The 23,231-nt window shown below is 45.9% G+C and overlaps 1 protein-coding gene across 1 annotated transcript in view; it reads right to left on the bottom strand.

Moving 5' to 3' along the window:
- KSR2 (kinase suppressor of ras 2) overlaps positions 1–23,231 on the bottom strand; it is a 398,943-nt gene that overhangs the window by 305,480 nt on the left and 70,232 nt on the right. The window contains exons 2-3 of the mRNA XM_065889764.1: positions 16,339–16,479; positions 12,393–12,543 (exon numbers count right to left, since the gene is read on the bottom strand). Of these exons, the coding sequence (XP_065745836.1) occupies positions 12,393–12,543; positions 16,339–16,479 (292 nt within the window). The remainder of the gene's footprint in view (positions 1–12,392; positions 12,544–16,338; positions 16,480–23,231) is intronic.

A 23,231-nucleotide genomic window follows, 5' to 3' on the forward strand; every position in this document is an offset into this window, starting at 1 on the left:
GTGTACACAACCCACATCTAAGCGCCATCGTGGCCTCTTAACAAGATCAAAAAGGAATGTTATCTTTAATTTTTTATATTTAAATTTTTCTTGTCTTGCCATTAAATGCGAATTTTATTTCACAATGTCAACAAATGGGTATGGCAGTGTTCCAATAAAACTTTATTTTCAAAAGCGGGCAGAGGGCCTTATTTGGCCGGTGGGCTATACTTCGCTGACCCCTGATTTAGAGAGAATTCTCTCTCATTATCTGTTTGTTATCTCCACCACACAAGCCAACCAGTGATATAGACAGAAACTACTCTATTTCTCACTTCTCTCTCCTGGGGCAAATCTAGAAATGCTTCAACCTCCCCCTCAATGATACTTCTGCTACTGTGCTAAGTACTCTATAGAAAACAAAAGAAGCAAAAACAAAAACAAGAGTTTGTGGTCAGCCCGAGCTCAAATCCTGGCACCCTACAATTCACTGCACGTGACCTTGGGTCACTAGGCTCACCTCCCTGCACCTTAGTTCTCTTATCTGAAAACTGGGGACTACAACAGTTCCTATCTCATGGGCAAGTTCTGAAGACTGAGTGAAGTTACCCTTAAAATCAGCTTAGAACAGTACCTGATACAGAGCATACTTTTAATAATTAATTGTTATTTTTGTGATGGCTCCTGCTATCCAGGAATTTCTTATCTGATATGGGAGATTTATATATCAGAACAACTACAAGAGAACTGCAGGATGAATAACACAAGAGTGGAGCAGGGGCAATCTAGGCAGCCTTCCCGGCAGTGGTGGCATTTAAGTTGCATTTTAGAGCATCGTCAAGAATTGTCTAAGCCACAGGGAATTTAACTTCAGGAAGATGCAGCAGGAAGTTTGCCCTTTTGAACAGGTGCAAAGAAGGGGGTTAATCAATGAGGAAATCATAGAAATAACAAAAGGGGTGGGTACAGAAAAAGGTAAACAAATTGGGCTCATGGAAGATTTTTTTCCTTCTAATTTTTTGTTCGTTTAAATTACATCATTGCTTGTTCCTTGCCCAGAAAGATAGAAAGTGCAGATAAGCAAAACAGAAATAACGTCACCTTACTCCAAAAACAACTATGGTAAATATCCAAGTGTATTTCCTTCTAGACTTTTTCTTCCTATGGATCCATCTTTAAAATACTAACTAGCATGCAAATTATGGTCAAAACAAAGTCTTTTTTTTTTCCTTCCCCAAACAATAGACTGGATACTTCTCATATAAGATTGTAAGTCAGTAATCAGGAAAATAAGTAAACAATGCAAAAAAAAAAAAAAAAACTGAGTGAAAAGTGTGACTATTATGAACTGGACCCCTCTTGTAGTTTCCAGCAATGCAGTGTCACAATGTTGGGACATTTTAGGGGGAGGGGAAAATAACTTGGTTCAAATAACAATACAAGGTAATAACATTTTTCTCCATCCTCCCTGCCCTTCCTGCTTTCCTCCTGCACATTTACTGAACTTTCAAACACATTCATATGGCCAAGGACGCCTCCCATTCTCTCTTAGGACCACGGCTGAGAAGGGCAGAAACAGTCACCAAGAAAGGCTCAACCCTGCCAGGAGAAGGAAGAGCCTCCCTGGACTCAGAAGCAGATCAAGGGGCTTCTGAGCTTTCCCAGCCACACCCAGCTTGGGGCAGCTCCCGGCTCTCTAGTTTGAGGATCCCATGTGGAGGGGAAACATGGCCACCACCATCATCCCCCAACAGCATACAGCAGAAAGGGATCTGCGCTGAGAATCAGGAATGGGACATTGCAGTTCCAATTCCAGCTCTGTGGGACCGTGGGAGGGTCAAAGTGACCTTCTTTTGGCCTCAGTTTTCTCACCTGTGAAATGTGTACTCATCTGCCCACCACTTACAGGGTTGTGAGTATCAAATGGGGTCATCTGTATGCAGGTACTTCCTACAACAGAAGGTGCTCTGTCAACAGGTGATATTGCTGTTACTTGGTAGTTACATCCAGGCTTTAAGTAATTTCTTTTGATCTCAAGCTCTCTTTTAAGCTGCTACATCCCTGCAACACCCCCATAGGGCAACCACTTCAGCGGAGATAGATGGACCTCCCAGAGTTAAGGGGAAAGCTGTCCCCACCTCTCTCTCTCGCTCTCTGGTTTTTTATTTATTTATTTATTTTGGCCATGCCACACAGCTTGTGGGATCTTAGTCCCCTGACCAGGGATTGAACCCGGGTCCTTGGCAGTGAGAGTGTGGAGTCCTAACCACCGGACCGCCAGGGAACTCCCCCCACCTCTCTTTAATGAGGGAGCCTCGGCTCGACAGGAGTAGATGGACCCAGGTTCAAACCCTGCCTCTGGTACTTAGTTGCTTTGTGACTCTGAGCTTCAGTTTTCTAACCAGAAAATAGAAATAATAATCACGTGGACCTCATGAGGTTGTTGAAAGGATTAAATAAGCCAGCGCTGCATGTCAATTACCCGGGACAGCTCTTGGCCCGGTAAGAACTCAGTATGTGCTGTTAGCATTATCATGGACCACCACTCATTCAATCATTCAATAACTACTCTTTACACTCTAGTTCTGAGCCAGGCCCTGGGACAATTCCGGCACAGTGGCTCTCAAAATGTAGTCCCCGTGCCAGGAGCAGAAGCATCACCTGGGAACTTGTGAAAAATGCAATTCCTAGGTGCTGACCTGGACCGGTTGAAACGGGAACTCTGGGAGTGGAGCTCTCTGGAGGATTCTGATGCACATCCAGGTCTGAGAACCACTGTTCTAGTGAGAAGGGGTAAAGAAACAAACATTCAAAACGAAATCATTGTATTTGTGATAGGGACCATGAAGAAATGAGTGAGTGACTGAGAGGAAGGTGGGATCAGGAGAAGGTCTCATTTGAGCTGAGACCAAAATGACAAGGAACCAGCCAGAGGAAGATTGGAACAGCACATTCCAGGCAGAAAGAAGGACCCGTGCAAAGGCCCTGAGGCAGGCCTTTCAAGGAAAAGCAGGAAGGCCAGGGTAGCTGGGTGTGAAGACATCAGGAGCCTGGGAGAAGGAGCTGGGATCTGATTCTAAGCTGTAACAGTCCACCTGGGTCTGACTTGGCTGATCGGGTGTAGTGCACATGGAACCCACAATCCTCAAACAGTTCAGCCCCTGCAGACCATATGGTACAAGTTCAGCGTCAGTTTTGTGCCCAATTCTGCTCAGCACCTGCTGGGTGCAACCACGGTGCTGATCAGAGATGACAGCGGGGAGCCGTGCTCTCTTTGTTCTCATTGGGGCGGGACGGGGGTCGGGGTGTGTGTGTGTGGTGGTTCCACAAAAGCCAGAGCTGGCTGTGTGAAGCGGCAGGTGGGCTAGACAGAGGGGCCAGAATGCGGCCCACAAGAAAGCAGAAATAGAGGCTGTATCGGGAAGGGCAGCTTAAGCCCTGGACTGGGTGCTGACCTGGGGCTCTGCTTCTGGGGCTGTAAGATAAAGGCGGGTGTGCGGGGCGGGGGGTGGCGGGGGGGATGTCCTGTGTCCCAGGAAGCAGCCAGAGGCTTGTGGGGAAAATACACTGTTTCAGGTTCAGCTTGGGGGGGAAGGGCTGGGGTGAGGTGGGGGGCAGTGTGCAGGAGGAAGCTGACTTAAAAGAATAATAAGGATGGGGCTTCCCTGTTGGCGCAGTGGGTAGGAATCCGCCTGCAGGGGACACGGGTTCGAGCCCTGGTCTGGGAAGATCCCACATGCCATGGAGCAACTAAGCCTGTGCGCCACAACTACTGAGCCTGCGCTCTAGAGCCCGCAAGCCACAACCACTGAGCATGCGTGCCACAACTACTGAAGCCCACGCGCCTAGAGCCCGTGCTCCGCGACAGAAGAAGCCACTGCAATGAGAAGCCCGCGCACCGCAATGAAGAGTAGCCCCCGCTCGCTGCAACTAGAGAAAGCCTGCGCGCAGCAACGAAGCCCCAACACAGCCATAAATAAATAAATAAATAAGGATAATCATAGCTATCATATATTAAGCACTTGATTTGCCAGACATCAGGCTAAGTGTTTATATTAACTCTTTTCTTGCAACCACGCCATGAGGAAAATATTATCAGCATGCCCATTTTGCAGATGAGGAAAGTGAGGTAGAGTTAAATAGATAGGGTTGAGGCCGACCCCAAGGGAAGCAGAACTAAGATGAAGGAGGAGGGAGAGAGACTCACTGATGGATTGAACTTTGCCTAAAGCCAGCTCCATCCATCTCTGCCTTATGAGTGACGTGAAATCAAATCAAGACGATTCCCTTCTTAAAACCCCCTCCAACAGCCTCCCATTCCGCTTTTCCTGCCATGGCTCCGAGGCTCCCCAGGAGCTGGTCCCCGCCTGCATCTCCACCTGCACCTTCTCCCTGCCACCCCCGCTCCCCGCACTGTACTAGCCTACTGTTGACTTGGCTAGGCTGGCACCACGTTTCCGGAATCCTGTTCTCCGTGGTTTCAGGTCAGAGTTGGCCAAAAGTGAACACATACCATATCAGGGCAGAGAAAGTGAAGCAGCAGCCATCTTGCTCTGAAGGGTGGCAAGGGCAGCAGGCGGCAGGTGCGGAAGATGGAGTTCATCCTCCATCTTCCCTGCTCCACGGCCAACTTTCCTTCCTGACGTGGACCCTGGTGACCAACGGTGGCCTCAGGTCCACCACCTGACACTTCCTGCAAACTCACAGAGGCGATAGCTCCAAAGAACCAATAACCTTCCACTGGCATCTACACCAGCCCCTCTTCATGGTCCCCCTGCAACAACTGGACATGCTGCTTCCAGAAGTTCCCAACAACCCAGGCTGGCTTCCCTTATCAGGGCAGGTTAGAGACTTTGCTCTGAACCTCCAGTTGGTCCTTTCAAACTGTTACTTCCCCAGCTCCTCCTGGTGTTGTATAAGGTCTGCGCTCCGATGATAAGTTCTTTTTCCATTACCCTCGAGTTGTTCTGCTCCCTGACTGACCCCTCACTGATAGAGTCACCAGCAAAAGCAATACTGTACCTGTTCCAGGACCAGCTTCTAAGGCAACTGGTGGCTTCCAATTCCTGCCTCTTGGAATGTTCACTCCAACATAAGAAGCCCAAGCCACACGCAACATGTGGGTGCCCCATAAACAGCCCAGGTTGAACTCCCATCCAACAAGCTGTGTCAACTGCCATCCATGCACGTGTACCATCTTGAATGTTCCAGCCCAGTCAAGCCCGTAGCACGCAACCAAAGAACCACCCAGCCGAGCCCAGCCAACCAGAGAATCATGAAAGATACCAATGTAGGTGCTGTTTTGAGCCATTAAATTGTGGAGTAGATTGTTACATAGGAACGGGTTATCCGAACACGCCCCGCGGTTCAGCCGCGTGGGTCTTCTTTCTGCTTCCTAACAGTGCTTTCGAGATTTGATGGCCTGTTTCTTCTGCTCAAAATGTTCTTCCCCCCCGTCTTCTCATATCTGTATCTTCTTGCCATTCAAAGCTTAGTTTAAATGTCACCTCCGCAGAGAGGCCCACTGTCATGGTCAGTTCAATATGTCAACGTGGCTAAGGCACAGTCCCCAGTAATTCAAGCAATTATTAATTTATATTCCTGCTGTGAAGGTATTTTGTAGATGTGACGAAAGTCCACAGTCAGTTGGCTGTAAGTAAGGGAGATTACCCTTGATAATCTGGAAGGGCTGACTCAAGCCACTGAAAGGCGCTAAGAGCAGAACTAAGGCTTCCCTGAAGAAAAGGAAACTCTGCCCATGGACAGCAACCTCAGCTCATGCCCAATCGTTCCAGCTCACCCTTCCTGACCGCCTACCCCACGGATTTCAGACCTACCCAGCCAGTCACCACAATCACATAAACCACATCCTTGCAATGAATCTCTTAATATATTTATTCTACCGGTTCTGCTTCTCTGGTAGAGCTCTGACTGACCCTCCCTCTGTGGCCACCCCATCAAAGCCGGCCACCTAGCCACCATCGTTATCACCCGATTTTAATTCTCCACATAAAACTGATCACCGTTTGTTATTTCTCTTGTGGACTGTTTCTCTCGACATATTCTAGAAAAGTGCTGTCCAACAGAACTTTCTGTGGTGATGGAAACGACCTAGAACCGTGCTGTGCCAGTAGGGTAGCCACTAGACACAGGTGGCTATAGATCACTTGAAGTGGGGCTCATGCCATGGAAGAAGTGAAATTTTAATTTTATTTCACTTCAATGAACATAAGTTTAATTCACCACATGAGTCTAGTGGCCGCCATATTGGACAGCTCGGGTCTGGAACACAAGGTCCACGGGAGCTGGCTGGCCTTGCCCGCCACTATGTCCCTAGTCCCCCACCGAGACCGAAACAAAGGCTGTTCAATCGAAATTTATAGTGAATGAATGAGCTGTGTCTGCGGAAGGGTTTCTGTCGCTTGCAATCAGGAGTCCTAACGCGGAGTCTCGCTGTGTAAGGGATTCCTGAGAACCCACAGAACGGGACGCTGGAGAACGGGGGAGGACGTGGTGCTGGAACACACCAGACACGGCGGCTCTTCCGCCGCCACCCAGCCCAGCCCTCCCGAAGTTAGAAGCAACAGGAACAATAGGGCAATCAAGACGGTTCCTACTCTTTGTTCCCATGGAAGGAAGGCTAGAGTGGAAGGCGGGGTTCTGGTGGGCTTCATTCAATACCCAAACTGAGGAGATACCAGAGAGCATCTGAGGCTGTCCTATTTCGGGGCCACTCTGCATCCTGTTTTCCTCCTGGCTGCCAGTTCCCTGCCCCTCCACCCACCCCCGAAACTCAAAAGGAGGAGCTGGAGGGGGGATCAACAAAGCAAGCTCCCGGGACACCTGTCTGCCAGTGGCACCCTGGGGTCCTCTTACGCTTCCTGGCATCTCACTCCAAGCCACCCACCCACCCACTCTGCAGCCAGGGTGTTTGTTTGAAAACTGGACAAGTAATCCAGGCATCTTCTATTCAAAACCCTGCCATGCAAGCTCTGGGCCATGGCCCACCGTGGCGGCTGGCCCTGCCCCCTGTCTGATGCCAGCTCCCACCTCTCTGCCCAGCATTCCCAGTGGGCCAGCCACACTGGTCTCTCCACGCCTGGGATGCTCCGAGCTCCCTTGCGGAAGCAATGCACTTCGATGTGCTCCCACCACCCCCCGGTCATTAGGAGACCTCCCCCTTCCTCCTCTTGGTCTCAGCTCTACCCTGAAGCCCCAAGAAAGTCATCAGGCCCTGGAACCCAGCACAGTCCCAGATGAGCAGTGAGTGCTTGATACATGTGTACAGGAAGGAGAGGTGGGAGAGAGGGAGGGAGAAAAGCAGGGCTTTCCATTACGTTGAACCTGGGTTTTTCCTTCGGAAAGTGGAGATACAAATGACCACACATTAGTAGGCTAAAAATAATCAAAAAGCCAAGAAAGAGCATAGAGAGAAAGAGCAAACATCAGAAAAGAGACAGTCCCAGCAACAGTGCTCTGATACCTGAGCCACGCCCCCACCAGGCTCTCCTCTGACAGGGCAGCTGTGACCCAGCAAAGGAAGGGTCAGGAAGGGAGCCCGTGGTCTTCCTACCTGAGGTGTGCAGCCTTGAAGTGCTCCACAGCGCTTATTCTAACACACTTTCTAATGTACATGCTTATTATGATATAATTTATTGCCTGTCTCGCCCACTAGAATGTAAACTCCATAAGGACAGATATCTAAGCACACATTTTCAGAGATTAGAACAGTGCCTGGCATACTGCAGGCATTCGATAAACTTTGTTAAATGAGTAAATGAATGTTTGTGGTTTCAGGCCATAGCTGATGTGATAAGGAACGGTTGGGATATCCTGGCTTCGGGGTCCCTGGAGCTTGTTGAAGGAATGATTGCACGTTCTTTGGTGTCAGGCTAAGGCTGACCTAACAAGATGTGAGAAGAGATGAAAGGGTTAAGCTCTCCTATCTTTGGGGCTCCTTGGGCACTGGGAAATAAGGATAGCCCCAAAACCCAAGGAGAAAACTAAGATCAGAGTTAACAACTCTAAAATCAAGCTGCCCCTATGCTCTGAGAAAGAGAGAGACTGGGATTACATGCATTCCTGGCCAGACATAAAGCTTCCTTGTCTCCATATGTTTGGTTTCCATACGAGTTTCTCATCACAACTTGTATTCCTTCAGTCCCTCAACAAACGTGCATTGAGTCCCCACTACACACCAGAATTTTAAATATCTGATTTTATCACTGTAGGAGACTCCAGCTTTCTGGCTGAGAGCTGGGAATACCAAGCTGAATATGGTAAGACTCTCAAGAAACAAGAGTCTGGTGCGAAAGACACTTGTTTTTTTCTCTAGTTTAGGATAACATTTTTGGTTAAGGTGAAGGGCAGGAAATGACAGGAACCAGCCAGCTCCCAAGATAGTTCGAAGCTTCAAGAAACCAATGATAATTTTTTTTTTTTTTTTTTTTTTTTTTTTTTGCAGTACACGGGCCTCTCACTGTTGTGGCCTCTCCCGTTGCGGAGCACAGGCTCCGGACGCGCAGGGTCAGTGGCCATGGCTCACGGGCCCAGCAACTCAGCGGCACGTGGGATCTTCCCGGACCGGGGCATGAACCCTTGCCCCCTGCATCGGCAGGCGGACTCTCAACCACTGCGCCACCAGGGAAGCCCACCAATGATAATTTTTGAGCGAAGAGAATTTAAAGCAAGAATCCTTTGAGGGTGGCTCAGTGCTGCCCCCTGGTGGAGATCAATAGCAAGCATGTCAGGCGGCTTTCCCACAAAACTTTTCATTCAACAAAGTGCAGAGGCTTCGAGGCAGGAGCTGGGCCTGAGAATAAACAGGGATTCACCAGGAGGACAAAGGGGAAGGGAATTCTAGGCAGAGGGGTGAGTACCAAGAGCCAAAATCCATGTCTGATCTAGGAAACCCTAAGTAACTAATAGATTAATTGGATATTTAGGGCTTGCGGGGGAAATGTGAACAGTGGGCTTCCAAATGGGAGCCAGATCCTGAGGTGCTTTGCAATCCATAAGAAAGACTGTTCATTAAGGCACTGGGGAGTTTTCCTGGGCTACATGAGCGGGAAGGTGTATTGATTCAGAGATATTTATTGAGTCCCTCCTATGGGCTAGATATGTAGCTGGGAATAAAATGGTGTATAAAAACTGGTATGACCCCTGCCCTCTTGCAGCTTTAAGGCTACTGAGGAAGAGAGGTCTCCATTAAAAAAAAAAAAAAAACACTCCTTAAAAACGTTTAAATTAAACTTAAAATGTGAAGAGTGGCACCATAACATTGAGGAAAGGCAGAAGCAGAGTACGACGTTAAGGAGACTCCGAGCTGAGTGGAGAGTGCTTTACTGAGCTGAGGTTCTCTCCAGGCTGACCCTGGCGCTGGAGGAATCTGGGCATGAGCACAGCCCTTGGTCACTGCTTTCAAGGTCCCAGTGGCTCAAAGGGTGGCATCAGAGGTAGGACATCATCAAATGAATCTCAGCTGCCTAGGAAGGGTTGGTGGTGGCGGGAGGATCGATTATATCAGTGTTTTTTTCAAACCGTGGCTCACAGTCCAAAAGTGGGGTGTGAAATCAAAGTGGTGGGTCATCACCAGCATTTGGAAAATTATATGGAATAAAATAGAAAAAAGTGTATAAAGTATCATGTATAGTAAGAATGAGTATTGTTTCATGAAACTCCTTTTAGTTGTGTATGTGAATGTGTACGTGCGTGTGTATTTGTGTATGTGTGTGTGTGTGTGTATACAGGGTTGTATTATAAATCATATTTGTTACTGTGTATCTTGATTAAAAAATTTTTGAAAAATACCCAATTAGAGGCCCTCTCAAGGTCTCACTGAGCCCAGGATGTTACAAAGGATGATGGCCCAGCCCAGGGAGAGGTGACATAAACCCCTCTCTCAGGAAGAACTTGGGTCCAGCTCATTTATAAGAACTTTTCCAAACTCAGTAGCGCAACTCTGAAGAGAAGATATTAACTCTGAAAAGCAATTAAGAACCTAACCTCACGGATGGACCTAGAGTCTGTCATACAGAGTGAAGTGAGCCAGAAAGAGAGAAACAAATACCGTATGCTAACACATATATATGGAATCTAAAAAAAAAAAAAGGTTCTGAAGAACGTGGGGCAGGACAGGAATAAAGGACACAGACGTAGAGAATGGACTTGAGGACACAGGGAGGGGGAAGGATAAGCTGGGATGAAGTGAGAGAGTGGCATGGACATATATACACTAACAAATGTAAAATAGCTAGCTAGTGGGAAGCAGCCACATAGCACAGGGAGATCAGCTCAGTGCTTTGTGACCACCTAGAGGGGTGGGATAGGGAGGGTGGGAGGGAGACGCAAGAGGGAGGGGATATGGGGATATATGTATATGTATAGCTGATTCACTTTGTTATAAAGCAGAAACTAACCAGCATTGTAAAGCAATCATACTCCAATAAAGATATTTAAAAAAACAAACAAACAAACAAAAAAATGAACCTAACCTCAAATGCTCACTCTCATGCATTGTGGGGGGCGGTGGGAGGGAGAGGCATAAATTGGTACGAATTTTTGGAAAGCCATATGGCGACATTCACCAGAAGTCTTAAAATATGTAAACACTTTGCTGCAGGAACTCCACTCCTAAGAATTCACACTACAGGGATCGCCAAGGATGTACCCAAAGTTAACACTCAAAGTTGTTCACTGCAGCAATGCTTATAACAGGAAAAAAAATGGATACAACCTACATTTCTAGAAATAGGAGGCCGGTGGAATAAATGGTGGCAGATTTCAGGCGTTAAAAATGAGCAGGAAATACATTTATTGACAAAGGAAGGTGTTTATGATATAACATTGTAGTTCAGTGCAATTTTTTAAAGGCGAGAAAATTCCCAGCTGCTTCTCACAGTAGGTAGAGAGAAGAAGTCCCCTGAAGCAGGTTTTGTCTGCACTGAGTGACTGAGCGGCCTTTTTTAACTATGTGAATATTAGGTGAGTCAATAGAATTGTACTAGAGTGAAGAATAACATGACCTTTATAGCTAGTCAACCAGGGGTAATTCTGCACCCTCCCTGGAACATTTAGAAACATCTGGAGACATTTCTGCTTGTCATGACAGGGATGGGGCAGGGGTGCTACTGGTATCTAGCGTTACCTCTACTGGTAGAGGCCAGGAATGCTACCAAACACCCTTCAATGACAGAAGAGCCCCCAATTCAGGGCTATTTGATGATGATCGTAGCCATCATTAGAGTCTGCTAGCAAGAAAGAATCCAAAAGGGCGTGCATGGGGGAGCTGGGCCAATGACCTGTTTCAAACATGTTCTTTTTTGTCCACTTCCGTATGCCCAGCCCTGCTGGCACACATAATCACTCCATAAATACTCGTTGAATGTTGCATGTTGAATCCAGCTAGGGCACCTATAGATGAACAGCCACCTGACTTTATCAGTACCAGACTAGTGCTCAACAGTGACTCCTTGTGGTGGGAACTGAAACAACCATGCAGGTGGACCAGTAAGCTTTTCTTTGGCTGTTTGCAGAGCTGATCGCTTAGGACTGAAAAGGCCCCAGTGATAGTGGAAAAATCATGAGACTAGAGGAAAGCAGGAAACCTCAATCAGAATGACGTTTGGTGTCCCGCTAATCAGGGCAAACAGGTATTTGAGAAATTAATGAAAAATAGCAAAGAAAGATTACAATGTTGGACCTCAAACTGATAAAAACAAATCAGAGGTTTTATTTTGTTAGGTGAAAAAAGCAGGTTTCAAAATAATATGTATGGATAATCCTAGCTTCATGGTTTTATCATTTATTGTTTAGAGAAACTATACACATACCCATTTGTCAGGAAGAATTATACCAAAAATTATACCAAAATGATAACAGTAGAGGGTGGGGACTTGGTTTTTTTTTTAATCTATTTTCTAATTTATTTTACAATGAATGTATATTATTTATGGAAAAAGAAAAATAAGAAGTTAGATGCTGAGCCAAAATACAAAGGCACTTCCCAATGTATAAGGTAAAAAGACCCTAGGGACTTCCCTGGTGGTGCAGTGGTTGGGAGTCCACCTGACGATGCAGGGGACACAAAGCCCTGGTCCAGGAGGATCCCACATGCTGCGGAGCAAAAAAAAGACCCTAGTCTTTCACTCACGCCCACTATTTCCATATATGGACCCTAATTATCCAGAACCCCATGCCCTACCACCTCAGAAGGTCTCCCTTGGGCAAGAGTAGCTGCCCTGACCACTTCTTCTGGCTCCAAATTCCAGGCCCCTCTTTCCTCTGCTCCAAGAGCAGTAAGCACCATCCAGAGCCGGCTCTGCCTCATCCCGGCCTGCAGGTGCGGGCACAGGAACCCGGAGGAATGGCGGCACACGTCACGGACGCGTTTCCATCCCCCTGGGGCTGCTCACCTGACATGTGGACGTTCCGTAGGCAGGAGAGGGAGGCATTGAGGCGGGCACACTCCTCCCGGTTGGCCCCATATTTCTCCACGGTCTCACACACCTGCTCGTCCGTCATCTCCAAGAGGGCCTCCAGACTCAGCTGGCCCGGGGTGATCTCCTAGCGGAGGGAAGAGAGAAGGAGGGTAAACAGACCGGAAATGCCCCGAGGGGAGGCCTCCATTTCGCCCTCTAGTGGTAGCTAGAGGAAGGCCAGGCTCCCGGTGGATGTCGGCTTAGCATAACGGTTGGGTCTCCTCACTCCGGTCAGACAGGCCTGCGTTTGAATCTCAGCTTTGCCACTCAGTAGCTAGATGATCCCGGGCAAATCACTTAACCTCTCTGAGCCTCACTTTACTCACCTGAAAAGTGGGAATCTTAAGCTCATGTGCTCTGTAAGGTCGCAGGTATGCTTAGCACATAGTCGGAGCTCTGTAAATGGTGGCAGTTAATTACCTGTCTCCCCATGCAGTTTTTGAACTCCTTACAGGCAGGGCTCCAACTTACTCATCTTGGAAGGCCTTCCATGCCTCCTGTCCGGCTTGGACTCTAATGATTTGTCCCAAATCCAGGGTGAACTAATAAGAGCAGAGAAAACTGGACAGCCCAAGTCTCCTGATGGCTGGTCTCCTTTCCCTTTTCTTCTCTCTTTCCCAGCCACACATTCTAGGGCTCAGACTGGGGGTTCAGGAACCCTAAGGGGAAAGGGGGGCTGGAACCCTGTGGGTGGTTCAGTGCTGTCAATCAAACGGGATTTGGGTCTGAGCCCGGTGGGGCAAGACATTGCAACCCAAGACAAAGTGGAGTATAGAGCATGGAGTGGGGAAAGGGACACCGCTGAAGACATGGGCTGGAGGGAAGGTAGGATTGCCGGCTATAACTGTGTTGGTCAGGTGTCCCTTCACCACCGCCAGCAACCATCCCTCCCTTCCCCGAAGCAGTGTGTCCCTATACACCACAATATGGACACACCTGGAAATTGGTCAAACTTCTATGTTTACGCATCTACAAAAAAAAGCCTTCACATTATAGCACTTATTGGTAACCAACATTTTACATTTATTATTATTACTACCATTATTAAAATAAGAGCTTTAGATAGCAAAGAATGGCGATTCTAAGGCAATATTGTGGAGTACTTCCGCCCTCTTGTGGCCATATCTGTGTATTACAACCAAATGAGACACCATCCTGCCCCACCCACCCCGCCCCCGCCTTAATCTGGCAGTCAGAAAGATGAAAACTGCATCGACACAAAAATTCTACGGGAAAAAAAAAAAAAAAAAAGCTGCCGGGCAAAAGCTGAAACCCAATCAGTGCCTCTCCAACTCACTAGGTCAGGGGCAGAGAAAGAACAATAATGAGTCACATAGCAGCTTCCTCAAATAGGGACTGTTACAGGGAAGTCCACATTAAGAAAGGTGATGCACCAGGATCTGAAAGTATGAAATGAATTACATTTAGAAGGGATGATTCACAACATAAAAGAATTCTCCTCTTTGCTGCAAGATCCACTCGTGCATTTTAATCCTGTAATTTTCCCTCCAAAATAATTTACACTGAAGTTTACGGTTCACACACACACAAATCACAGAAGGAAGAATGACAGAAAAAAATGGAGAAGGCTTTAACTAGCGTGGCCCAAAAGAGGAGAGGCACTTCTGTTCGATTTATTCATAATAATAATAATAATTGAAATAGAACACTGTTTTAAGTGCTTTTCATGGATTTTCTCTAAAGGTCACAAAGACCACATAAAGCAGGTACTTTTACCATCATCATCAATCTGTAACTAGGACATTGGCATTCAGAGAAGTCAGACCATCATCACCCAGGGTCACACTGTGAGTAAGTGTGAGCCCAGGCAGTCTCTCTTAGGAGCTTTCTCCATACTGCTGGTTCTTCCACAGAAGGGGGCCGTCTGGGGGACACACGCGTGAGCTGCAGACAGAGAGCTGGAAACCCAGCTCCGTCCACACTGCCTGGTTGGTGGCCTTGGACTCGATTCTCATAGACTAAGATAAGAGCCAGAGCCCAGGCACCTGCAGGCCAGGTAAATGTAAATGAGCAAAGCTGAGAACTAGCCTGCGGGATCTTAAGGGGCAGCAGAATTCGGTTCACTGACACCAGACAGGAATTCAGTTCTGTGCGGTCAGCAATTCCGATTTTTCGAGAGAAGCTGAAGATCTGAGTTTTTTATGCAGACTCTTCCAACTCTTAAATACTGGCTCAAAAATAATTTTGAAGACAAACAAAAAATATCTGTGCCTCAGATACAAGATACAGCAGAGGGCCACTAGTTTTCAACCCCTGAAGGTTTGCCTCGGTCTTATTCGCCTCAATTGATAAATAAATGGTCCCGAAAGCCTCTGAAACGTGTATGGAGCCATGCAAATGAAATGTACTGTCTGTACTTTTATGGGACCTTTCATTTTAAGGATATTCACACGAAACCGCCATCCTGGGAATGATATTAAGAAACAGAGACTCCTACACCATCTGGTGCGTATGGGCAAGATGCGGGCGGGGGGAGAGGGGAATGTGAGGCTTCTGTATCCCCAGCTCAGGACTGTTATATGTAGCAGGTTCGGGCAAGATCACATTGGGAACAAGGTCTAAAAAGACAAAAGGATCTTCCAGGCCTCTTTGAGCAGGAAGTAGGGGGTGCCTTGAGAAATGGCACTTGGTCCTGCAGGTGAGGGGGGCGCCCAGAATGCCCTCTCCCCAGCTCAGGGAGGCCCCCCAGCAGGAGAACGAGGAAAAAGCACCGTGCTTCCCACTTCACACTCTGGAGTCCATCTGAGCTGGGTTTTCCTGCTAGCTCCGCCCACTCACGAGCAGGGCAACTCCCTCCATCTTCGAGCCTCGGTTTCCTGCTCTGTACAATGGGGTAAAAGTCATTCCTACCTCAAAAGGTCGTTGTTGAGGGTCTGAACAGTCTCAAGAGTTGAGATCCTGCGTGTAAAACCCTCAATACTATGCCTGGCACTGAAGATTCAATGAATGAGAGCTGATTTTATTAGGAAAGTTTCCACCCAGTCACTGAAAACAAGGGGGGACCCAAGATCCCAGAGGGTAAGGAAATCTCACCATCCTTGAAACCTTAAGGAGGTGATCCACTCCTGGAGCGTGGACACAAGACAACAGGTGTTCTGGTTTTGTCACCAGAAAACCTATTACTTCCCAAGTTTTCAGTAACAGCGACAGCAATAATACGTTGACATTTCCTGGGTACTATTAGGTTCCAGACTATGGGCTGAGCATTTTACACAGACCGTCTCATTTTATCATGCCAACTACTTAAGAAGAGGAGACAACCATTACCCCATTGAACAGATGAGAAAACCAATGTCCTAAGATATGCTGCCCAGTATGGTGGCCACTGGCCACATTAATGAACATTAAATACAATTAAAACTTGAGCTCCTCAGTCACAGGCACTAACCACAATTCAAGTGCTCAGTAGCTACATGTGGCTGGTGGCTACCGCATCAGGCAGCACAGATATGAAATATTTCCACCATAGTAGAACAGTCTGCTGGACAGCACTGGTCTGAGGTAAAGTGATTTGGCCCAGGAGGCTGAGTCCTTAAGTGGCAGAGCTGAAAGAGGGTCTATCTGACTCTAGATCCACACTCTGTTTTTTTTTTTTTGGCCACACCTCACAGCATGTGGGATCTTAGTTCCCTGACCAGGGATCGAACCTAAGCCTGGATTCTTAACCACTGGACCGCCAGGGAAGTCCCTAGAACCACACTCTTAATGACCCCATTCAGACAGCATCAGAGATGCTCCGTGCCTGCATCCAGCACGTATCTAAGTCCTACTATGAGCCAGACACAGCCAAAAACCCACTGCCTGCGGGGGCTGGCTGCCGGCCAGTAAGGGGCAGAGGGCAGGGGTCGCCTCCAGTCACCTCCAGGACTTCCTTCCGCACGTCGACGATCCGGAACCAGTGCCGGAGCTGGGGGAAGCCGTCCAGCTCGGCATTGCGTTCCTGCAGGGCTACCTTCTTTTTGCAGGACAGCTGCCGGCTGAAGTACTTCACCAGCTTGCTCTGCGGAGACACAGAGAACAGAGGACATGTCTCAGAGGCACTGCCACAAGGAGGAGAGGCGAGTATCTCCCCAATGTCCCCTCCGCACCCCAACTCCGTGTTTTAAAGACCGGTTCAACTGCAGTGAGACCCAGTTTCCATTCATGTCCCAACTGTGTTGGTGAAGATGGGCAAACAGGCAGGTTCCAAGATTCTGCTGGAGAGGACGGCGTGCGTTGTACCCTTGTAGTGGGGGCGGGGTTTGGACTGTATCCATCCATAACTCCACTGCACCAATCCTTTGACCTTCACAGTTGCACTTGTAGGAACTCCTCCCACAGACACCCCATCCTGTGCCAAATGACTGTGGAGAAGGATATTTCCTACAGTTCTGTTTGCAATGGCAAAAGATTGCAAACACCCTGAGGGGCCATCGGCAGGAGACTCATCATAAATGAGGATACACGCACACGGCGGAACTTTATGCAGCTGTAAAACAAAAAGAGGAAGTGTGCTGTGTACTAAGACAAGATATGCTGATAAATAAAAATAAATACTCTCTCATTCGTGTGGGAAATGTTTACATTTGTGTATCTTTGTAAATGCAGACGCTCTCTGGAAAGATCCCTAATCTTCTAGAGAAGGAAAGAGGGAGGGAGGGGGACAGAGGTGAGAGGAACATTTTGTTTAACCCCTTTTTTACTATTTCAGTCTTAAGTCACATGCAAGTATTCACAAATTAACAAATACTTTTAAAGTGAGGTGGACCCCGGGGACTTCCCTGGAGGTCCAGTGGTTAAGACTCCATGCTTCCACCGCAGGGGGCACAGATTCGATCCCTCACCCAGGAACTAAGATCCGCATGCCGCCTGGTGTGGGCAAAAAATAAATTTAAAAAATAAAATAAAATGAGATGGACCTGAACCCATGCTTCTAGAGGGATGCCATGCCATGAAAAAGGAAAGGTTTTTTTTTTTATTGCCTATTATGTAAAAACTAACAACATTAACAAAAGAAAGGCAATAGGTGTGCATGCGCAGAGAAGAAAGTGTGCAAGACACACCCCAGCCTGCTAAGTTGGGATGGGGAAGCCCTATAGATGGGGTGAGAAAAAAACGGTTGTATTTCTTTATATATTTTTGCTTTGTTTCAATAGTTACTCAAAGCATGTTTCATTTTTGTGATTTAAAAGCTATTTAATAAAGATAATTCAATGAAACAAAAATTAAAATCCTTAGTTATACAAATGCCTTTGACATTTGAAAGCACCTGTCAGCCAATATTTATCAAGAAGGCGGTCCCGGAATTCTAGGATCACATCATTTGGAGCAGAGCATGACAGCAGTGGACACCTGTTTCTGTCTAGCTGGTCTCCATACAAAGACTATTTCAGCTTTCTTTTGGGGAACCTCCTTCTTCGGCTCCCAGTTCATATGGCTGAGGTGAGGCTGGCTTCACCCACCCACCCCACCACCACCGGGCTGCAGGATGGGCATGTGACCCAGGCCTGGCTGCAGCCTTTGGAGCAGAAGTAACAAGTAAGCCAGGCTGGGCCGCGGAGAAACCTCCCCATCAACCCTTCCCAAGCACTCAGAGGACAGCTCCCACTTCCCACTGGAATTGTCAGGAGGGCGCCGACGAAGCCAGGAGCTGCCGGGGCATCCCTGTTGCCATCTAGGAGAGCTCACCTGACACTGAAGCCCACTGGAAGAAATCAGAAAACTGGTGTTTAAGTTAACGTTAATTTTATTCACCTTACTAGTAAAGAGAAAGTTGTCATTTTTTTTTAACAGAGATTTTTAAAATTAATTTATATTTTTGGCCGTGCCGTGCAGCATGTGGGATCTTAGTTCCCCAACCAGGGATCGAACCCGTGCCCCCTGCAGTGGAAGCACAGAGTCTTAACCACTGGACTGCCAGGGAAGTCCCAAAGTTGCCATTCTCGATCAGCCCACATTCTATTGCAATAACGGCACAAAAATCACCTTATGCTAATGTACCTAGAATGCTTTTCATTTAGAATCTCAATTCCGAGTGTTAGAATAGAAAATGTCAAAAAGAATATGCTTTTTTCTCTAGCTTATTTCTGAATGAATAGGGTCTGACCTACTGAGACTTCAAAGCTGGGCTCTCAACTAAGACATCTATAGAACTTTCATGTCTCTCGTTTTATTTTACGACTTGTTTTAACTATTCTCTTTATACAGGTATGGAAAACCACACAAAAGAAATAAGTACACTTTGACACGTTCCCCATCATTCTTTGAGCACTTCCTTACTCTCTGACACAACAAAATTTTCTAGGGTCATCTTATTCTTTTCCTGACCCAACCCTGGAATCCACCATTTCTCCAAGGAGTGTTGGTTCCTCTGAGCAGAATATGGTATTCAGAAGCCAAGATCTGGGTACTTGGTGAGATTATTGATACCGGGGTGTCATCATTTCCAGTCCCCTTAATAGACGGCCTAGGCAACATATGTATGTGCAATGCATATGTGAATACATAGATACATAAATCTGCACCTATATTTATTCTGTTATTTATATGTATTGATAACCGATACCTCTAATCCCAATCCAACACCACGGGGTTTATTCTAGCATTTTCCCTCCCCACATTTGTATCACTCTTCTCAGGCAGTGAGAAAAACAATCCTCAATATATTTACTTATTGGCTCCGTCTGCTGAATTTAGCGAATTCCCTAACTCCACCAGGCCACTGCCCTGCCTGGGTGCTGCCCTCATGAACCCTGACCCCGGCTGGGCTGCCCTCTCACCCTAGTTCTGCTGCCTGCCTTGTTTTTGTTTTTTGCGGTACGCGGGCCTCTCACTGATGCAGCCTCTCCCGTTGCGGAGCACAGGCTCCGGACACGCAGGCTCAGCGGCCGTGGCTCACGGGCCCAGCCGCTCCACAGCATGTGGGGTCTTCCCAGACCGGGGCACGAACCCGTGTCCCCTGCATCGGCAGGCGGACTCTCAACCACTGTGCCACCAGGGAAGCCCTTGTTTTTGTTTTTGTTTTTGTTTTAATTGAAGTATAGCTGATTTACAGTGTTGTGTTAGTTTCTGGTGTACAGCAAAGTGATTCAGATATAGATATAGATATGTATATATATATATATATATATATATTCTTTTTCATATTCTTTTCCATGATGGTTTATCACAGGATATTGAATATAGTTCCCTGTGCTCTACAGTAGGACCTTGCTGTTTATCCATCCTATATACAATAGTTTGCAACTGCTAGTCTCAAACTCCCAATCCATCCCTCCTCTACCCCGCCCTTGGCAACCATAAGGCTGTTCTCTGTCTGTGAGTCTGTTTCTGTTTTGTAGATAAGTTCATTTGTGTCATATTTTAGATTTCACACATAAGTGACATCATATGGTATTTGTCTTTCTCTTTCTGACTTACTTCGCTTAGCATGATAATCTCTAGTTGCATACATGTAGCTTCAAATGACATTATTTCATTCTTTTTTATGGCTCAGTAGCAGTCCATTGTATATCCGTACCACATCTTCTTTACCCATTCATCTGTCGATGGACGTTTAAGTTGTTTCCATGTCTTCGCTGTTGTAAACTCTTCTGCTTATGAACGCTGGGGTGCATGTATCTTTTCAAATTACGGTTTTCTCTAGAAATGTGCCTAGGAGTGGGATTGCTGGGTCATATGGCTATGCCTTGTTGTTGTTGCTGTTGTTTCAGATATTGATGTTTGCCGATGGATTCTCAAATCCAGTATCCAGGCACCACCCCCAACTCTGCTCTGGTTTCACACGCTGAGAAGCGGACATGAGTGAAACTGATTTAATCTGGGTGTCAAATGTCCAAAATGGTCATTTCACCAGCTACATGTGGCTAACTGAACATTTAGGGTATTGCTATAGGGTGATTAAAGAATGGAATTTTAAATTGTATTTAATTTAAATTTGAAAATGGAAGCCACGTACAGCATTTTTCTGTTAAACATAAACTTATCATTTTGATAGAGCTACATTTTACTTTAACTTTGACATTTTAGGGTCTGAATTGAGATGTGCTGTAAGTGTAAAATACACATTGGATTTCAAAGACTTGATAGGAAAAAAATAACATAAAATATCTCATTAATATTTTTACATGGATTACATGTTTCAATGATAATCTTTTGGATACATTGGGTTAGATAAAATAGATTACTAAAATGAATTTCAGCTGTTTATTAATGTGGCTACTAGAAAATTTTAAATTATACATTTGGTTCACATCTGTCACCCTCATTATATTTCTAAGGGACAGTGTTGCTCTAGGGCTTTATCCTAAAGAAATAATTAAGGATATTCATGAAGTCTTGTTCCAAGTGGATAATAGCCATGAAAGATGAGAAACAATCCAACTCTTCAGTGATAAGAGCTGATGTAACTAAATTACAATGTATTCATATAGTGGCATACCACTTAAAGATGTACAAAATATGTATAATATTTGTAATGTATAAAGAATGTATTAAAAGCTTTATAAAACTATACGAGTATAGATGCAAAAAGCCTTGGGAGGGTATATGACAAAATTAAGATTACGGGTGACCTATTTTTTTCCTGTCTGCACATCTGTAGCAATCTTAGAAAATACGATGTATATGCATTAGCTGCTTATCAATGGAAAAAAATGTTTGGGTAAGGTTGGCAATATTTTTTAACGCTGATGCTATCCAGTGTCAATGAGAATGTGAGAAACCATTGAGAATGCCACCAGAGAGCAATTTGATTTGGAAGTATCAACATTTTTTTTTCCAATTGAAGTATAGTTGACTTACAATGTTGTGTTAATTTCTGCTGTATAGCAAAGTGATTCAGTTATACATATACACATATATATATATATATATACATTCTTGTAAAAATTATTTTCCATTATGGTTCACCACAGGATACTGAATATAGTTCCCTGTGCTGTACAGTAGGACCTTGTTGTTATCCTTTCTACCTATAATGGTTTGCATCTGCTAACCCCAAACTCCCAATCCATCCCTAACTCCCTCCGCCCTGGCAACCACAAGTCTGTTCTCTATGTGAGAGTCTGTTTCTATTTCATAGATATGTTCATTTGTGTCGTATTTTAGATTCCACATATAAGTGATATCATATGGTATCTGTCTTTCTCTGACTTACATCACTTAGTCTGATCATCTCTAAGTTCATCCGTGTAGCTGCAAATGGCATGATTTCATTCTTTTTATGGCTGTAAGTAGTATTCCATTGTAAACATGTACCACATCTTCTTTATCCATTCATCTGTCAATGGACATTTAGCAGGATTGATGGAACCATGTCACTGCTCAAACACCCATGCTTGAAGAGCAGCATTTCCCAAGTGTCGGTACCACTGATAGCTTGGGGTGGTACCCAGGCATGGCAACATTGGGTCCCATAATGAGCACATTCTTTCCTGTCCTAATCTCCCTGCAGCCATCTAATTATATATCAAAGAGACAGTCTCAGTTCAGTGACATTATGTCTTTAACACCTAACACTGGCTAATCTCTCTATAACAGACAGCAGGACACAGACTCACAGCCCTGGGCAGGTAACAGTGTTTAACAACTTACTGATACATGTTCGTCGTATTTATTTTCTTGATTGTCTTCCATTCATGGCAAGTGATACTAGTTTTCCATTACAATAGTTGTACAAAGCTTTAATTTTAGATACATGTATGTTTTTAGAAAATTGGGTTTGGTTGATAGCAAAATACACAGATATGACAAAAAGTACGATGGTGATACAAACTGATGAGTTTGGGCAACACTGTCGTATAGAATAATGTTCAAACTCTTTTGACTATTATTTGGGGTTCATCTCAACTCCATTATTCTCCTTGCCTCTCATTTCCATGCAATTCCCTAAACACGTCACCTCAATGTCACCTCTCTATTCATTTGCTCAGGCTCCTCCTACCCAAAAGTCCTTTCCACATCCCCCTGTGGTAGATTGTAAAGAGGACCTGAATCCTTTACCCCTCCTATCTCCACATCCTTTGTGATATGACTTTGCAGTTAACTCACTAAACAGGCAGAATCGGTGCCAGCACCCAACCAGTGTGACTTGCCTCCGCCAAGAGAAAGAGGCCTTGTGTGTTTCTGCTTGCTCTCTTGAATCTCCATGAGAATGTACCCAGGCTGGTCAGCTAGTCACTGAAGGGTGAGAAACTACACTGAGTAAAGTCAAGTTTTCACAGACATCCAAGCCAAAGCCATCCTAGCTCAGCCAAAAGCAAATTGTTGCCTGGGGTTGGCTGTGAGTGAGCCCAGTCAAGATCAGAAGAGCCACTAATCTTCAGGGAACCAATTAAAGTTTATATTGTACACAACTAAGGTTTTGTGATTGTTACGTAGCATTAATGGAACCCATAGCTAGTTGATATAGCACCCCATCAACTCATGAAAATCTGACTTTCTCTCCAAAGCCCATCTCAGATGTCGCCTTCTCCAGCAAGTCTTTATCGATTCTTCTCTGGCATTTTATTTGTACATATGCTATAATAAAATTTATTACTGTTTTCCTTGCATTATAATTGGTGAGTAATGAAGACACAGGAGTCTTAAAGGATTAAGGAGCCCTTTTCAGATTTGGACGAGTAAATGAAGTAAGCATAACGATAAAAATAAAAGTACCGGGGCTTCCCTGGTGGCGCAGTGGTTGAGAGTCCGCCTGCCGATGCAGGGGACACGGGTTCGTGCCCCGGTCTGGGAAGATCCCACATGCCGCGGAGCGGCTGGGCCCGTGGG

This window comes from Phocoena phocoena, chromosome 13 (genome assembly GCF_963924675.1).
Source record: "Phocoena phocoena chromosome 13, mPhoPho1.1, whole genome shotgun sequence".
NCBI lineage: Eukaryota > Metazoa > Chordata > Mammalia > Artiodactyla > Phocoenidae > Phocoena > Phocoena phocoena.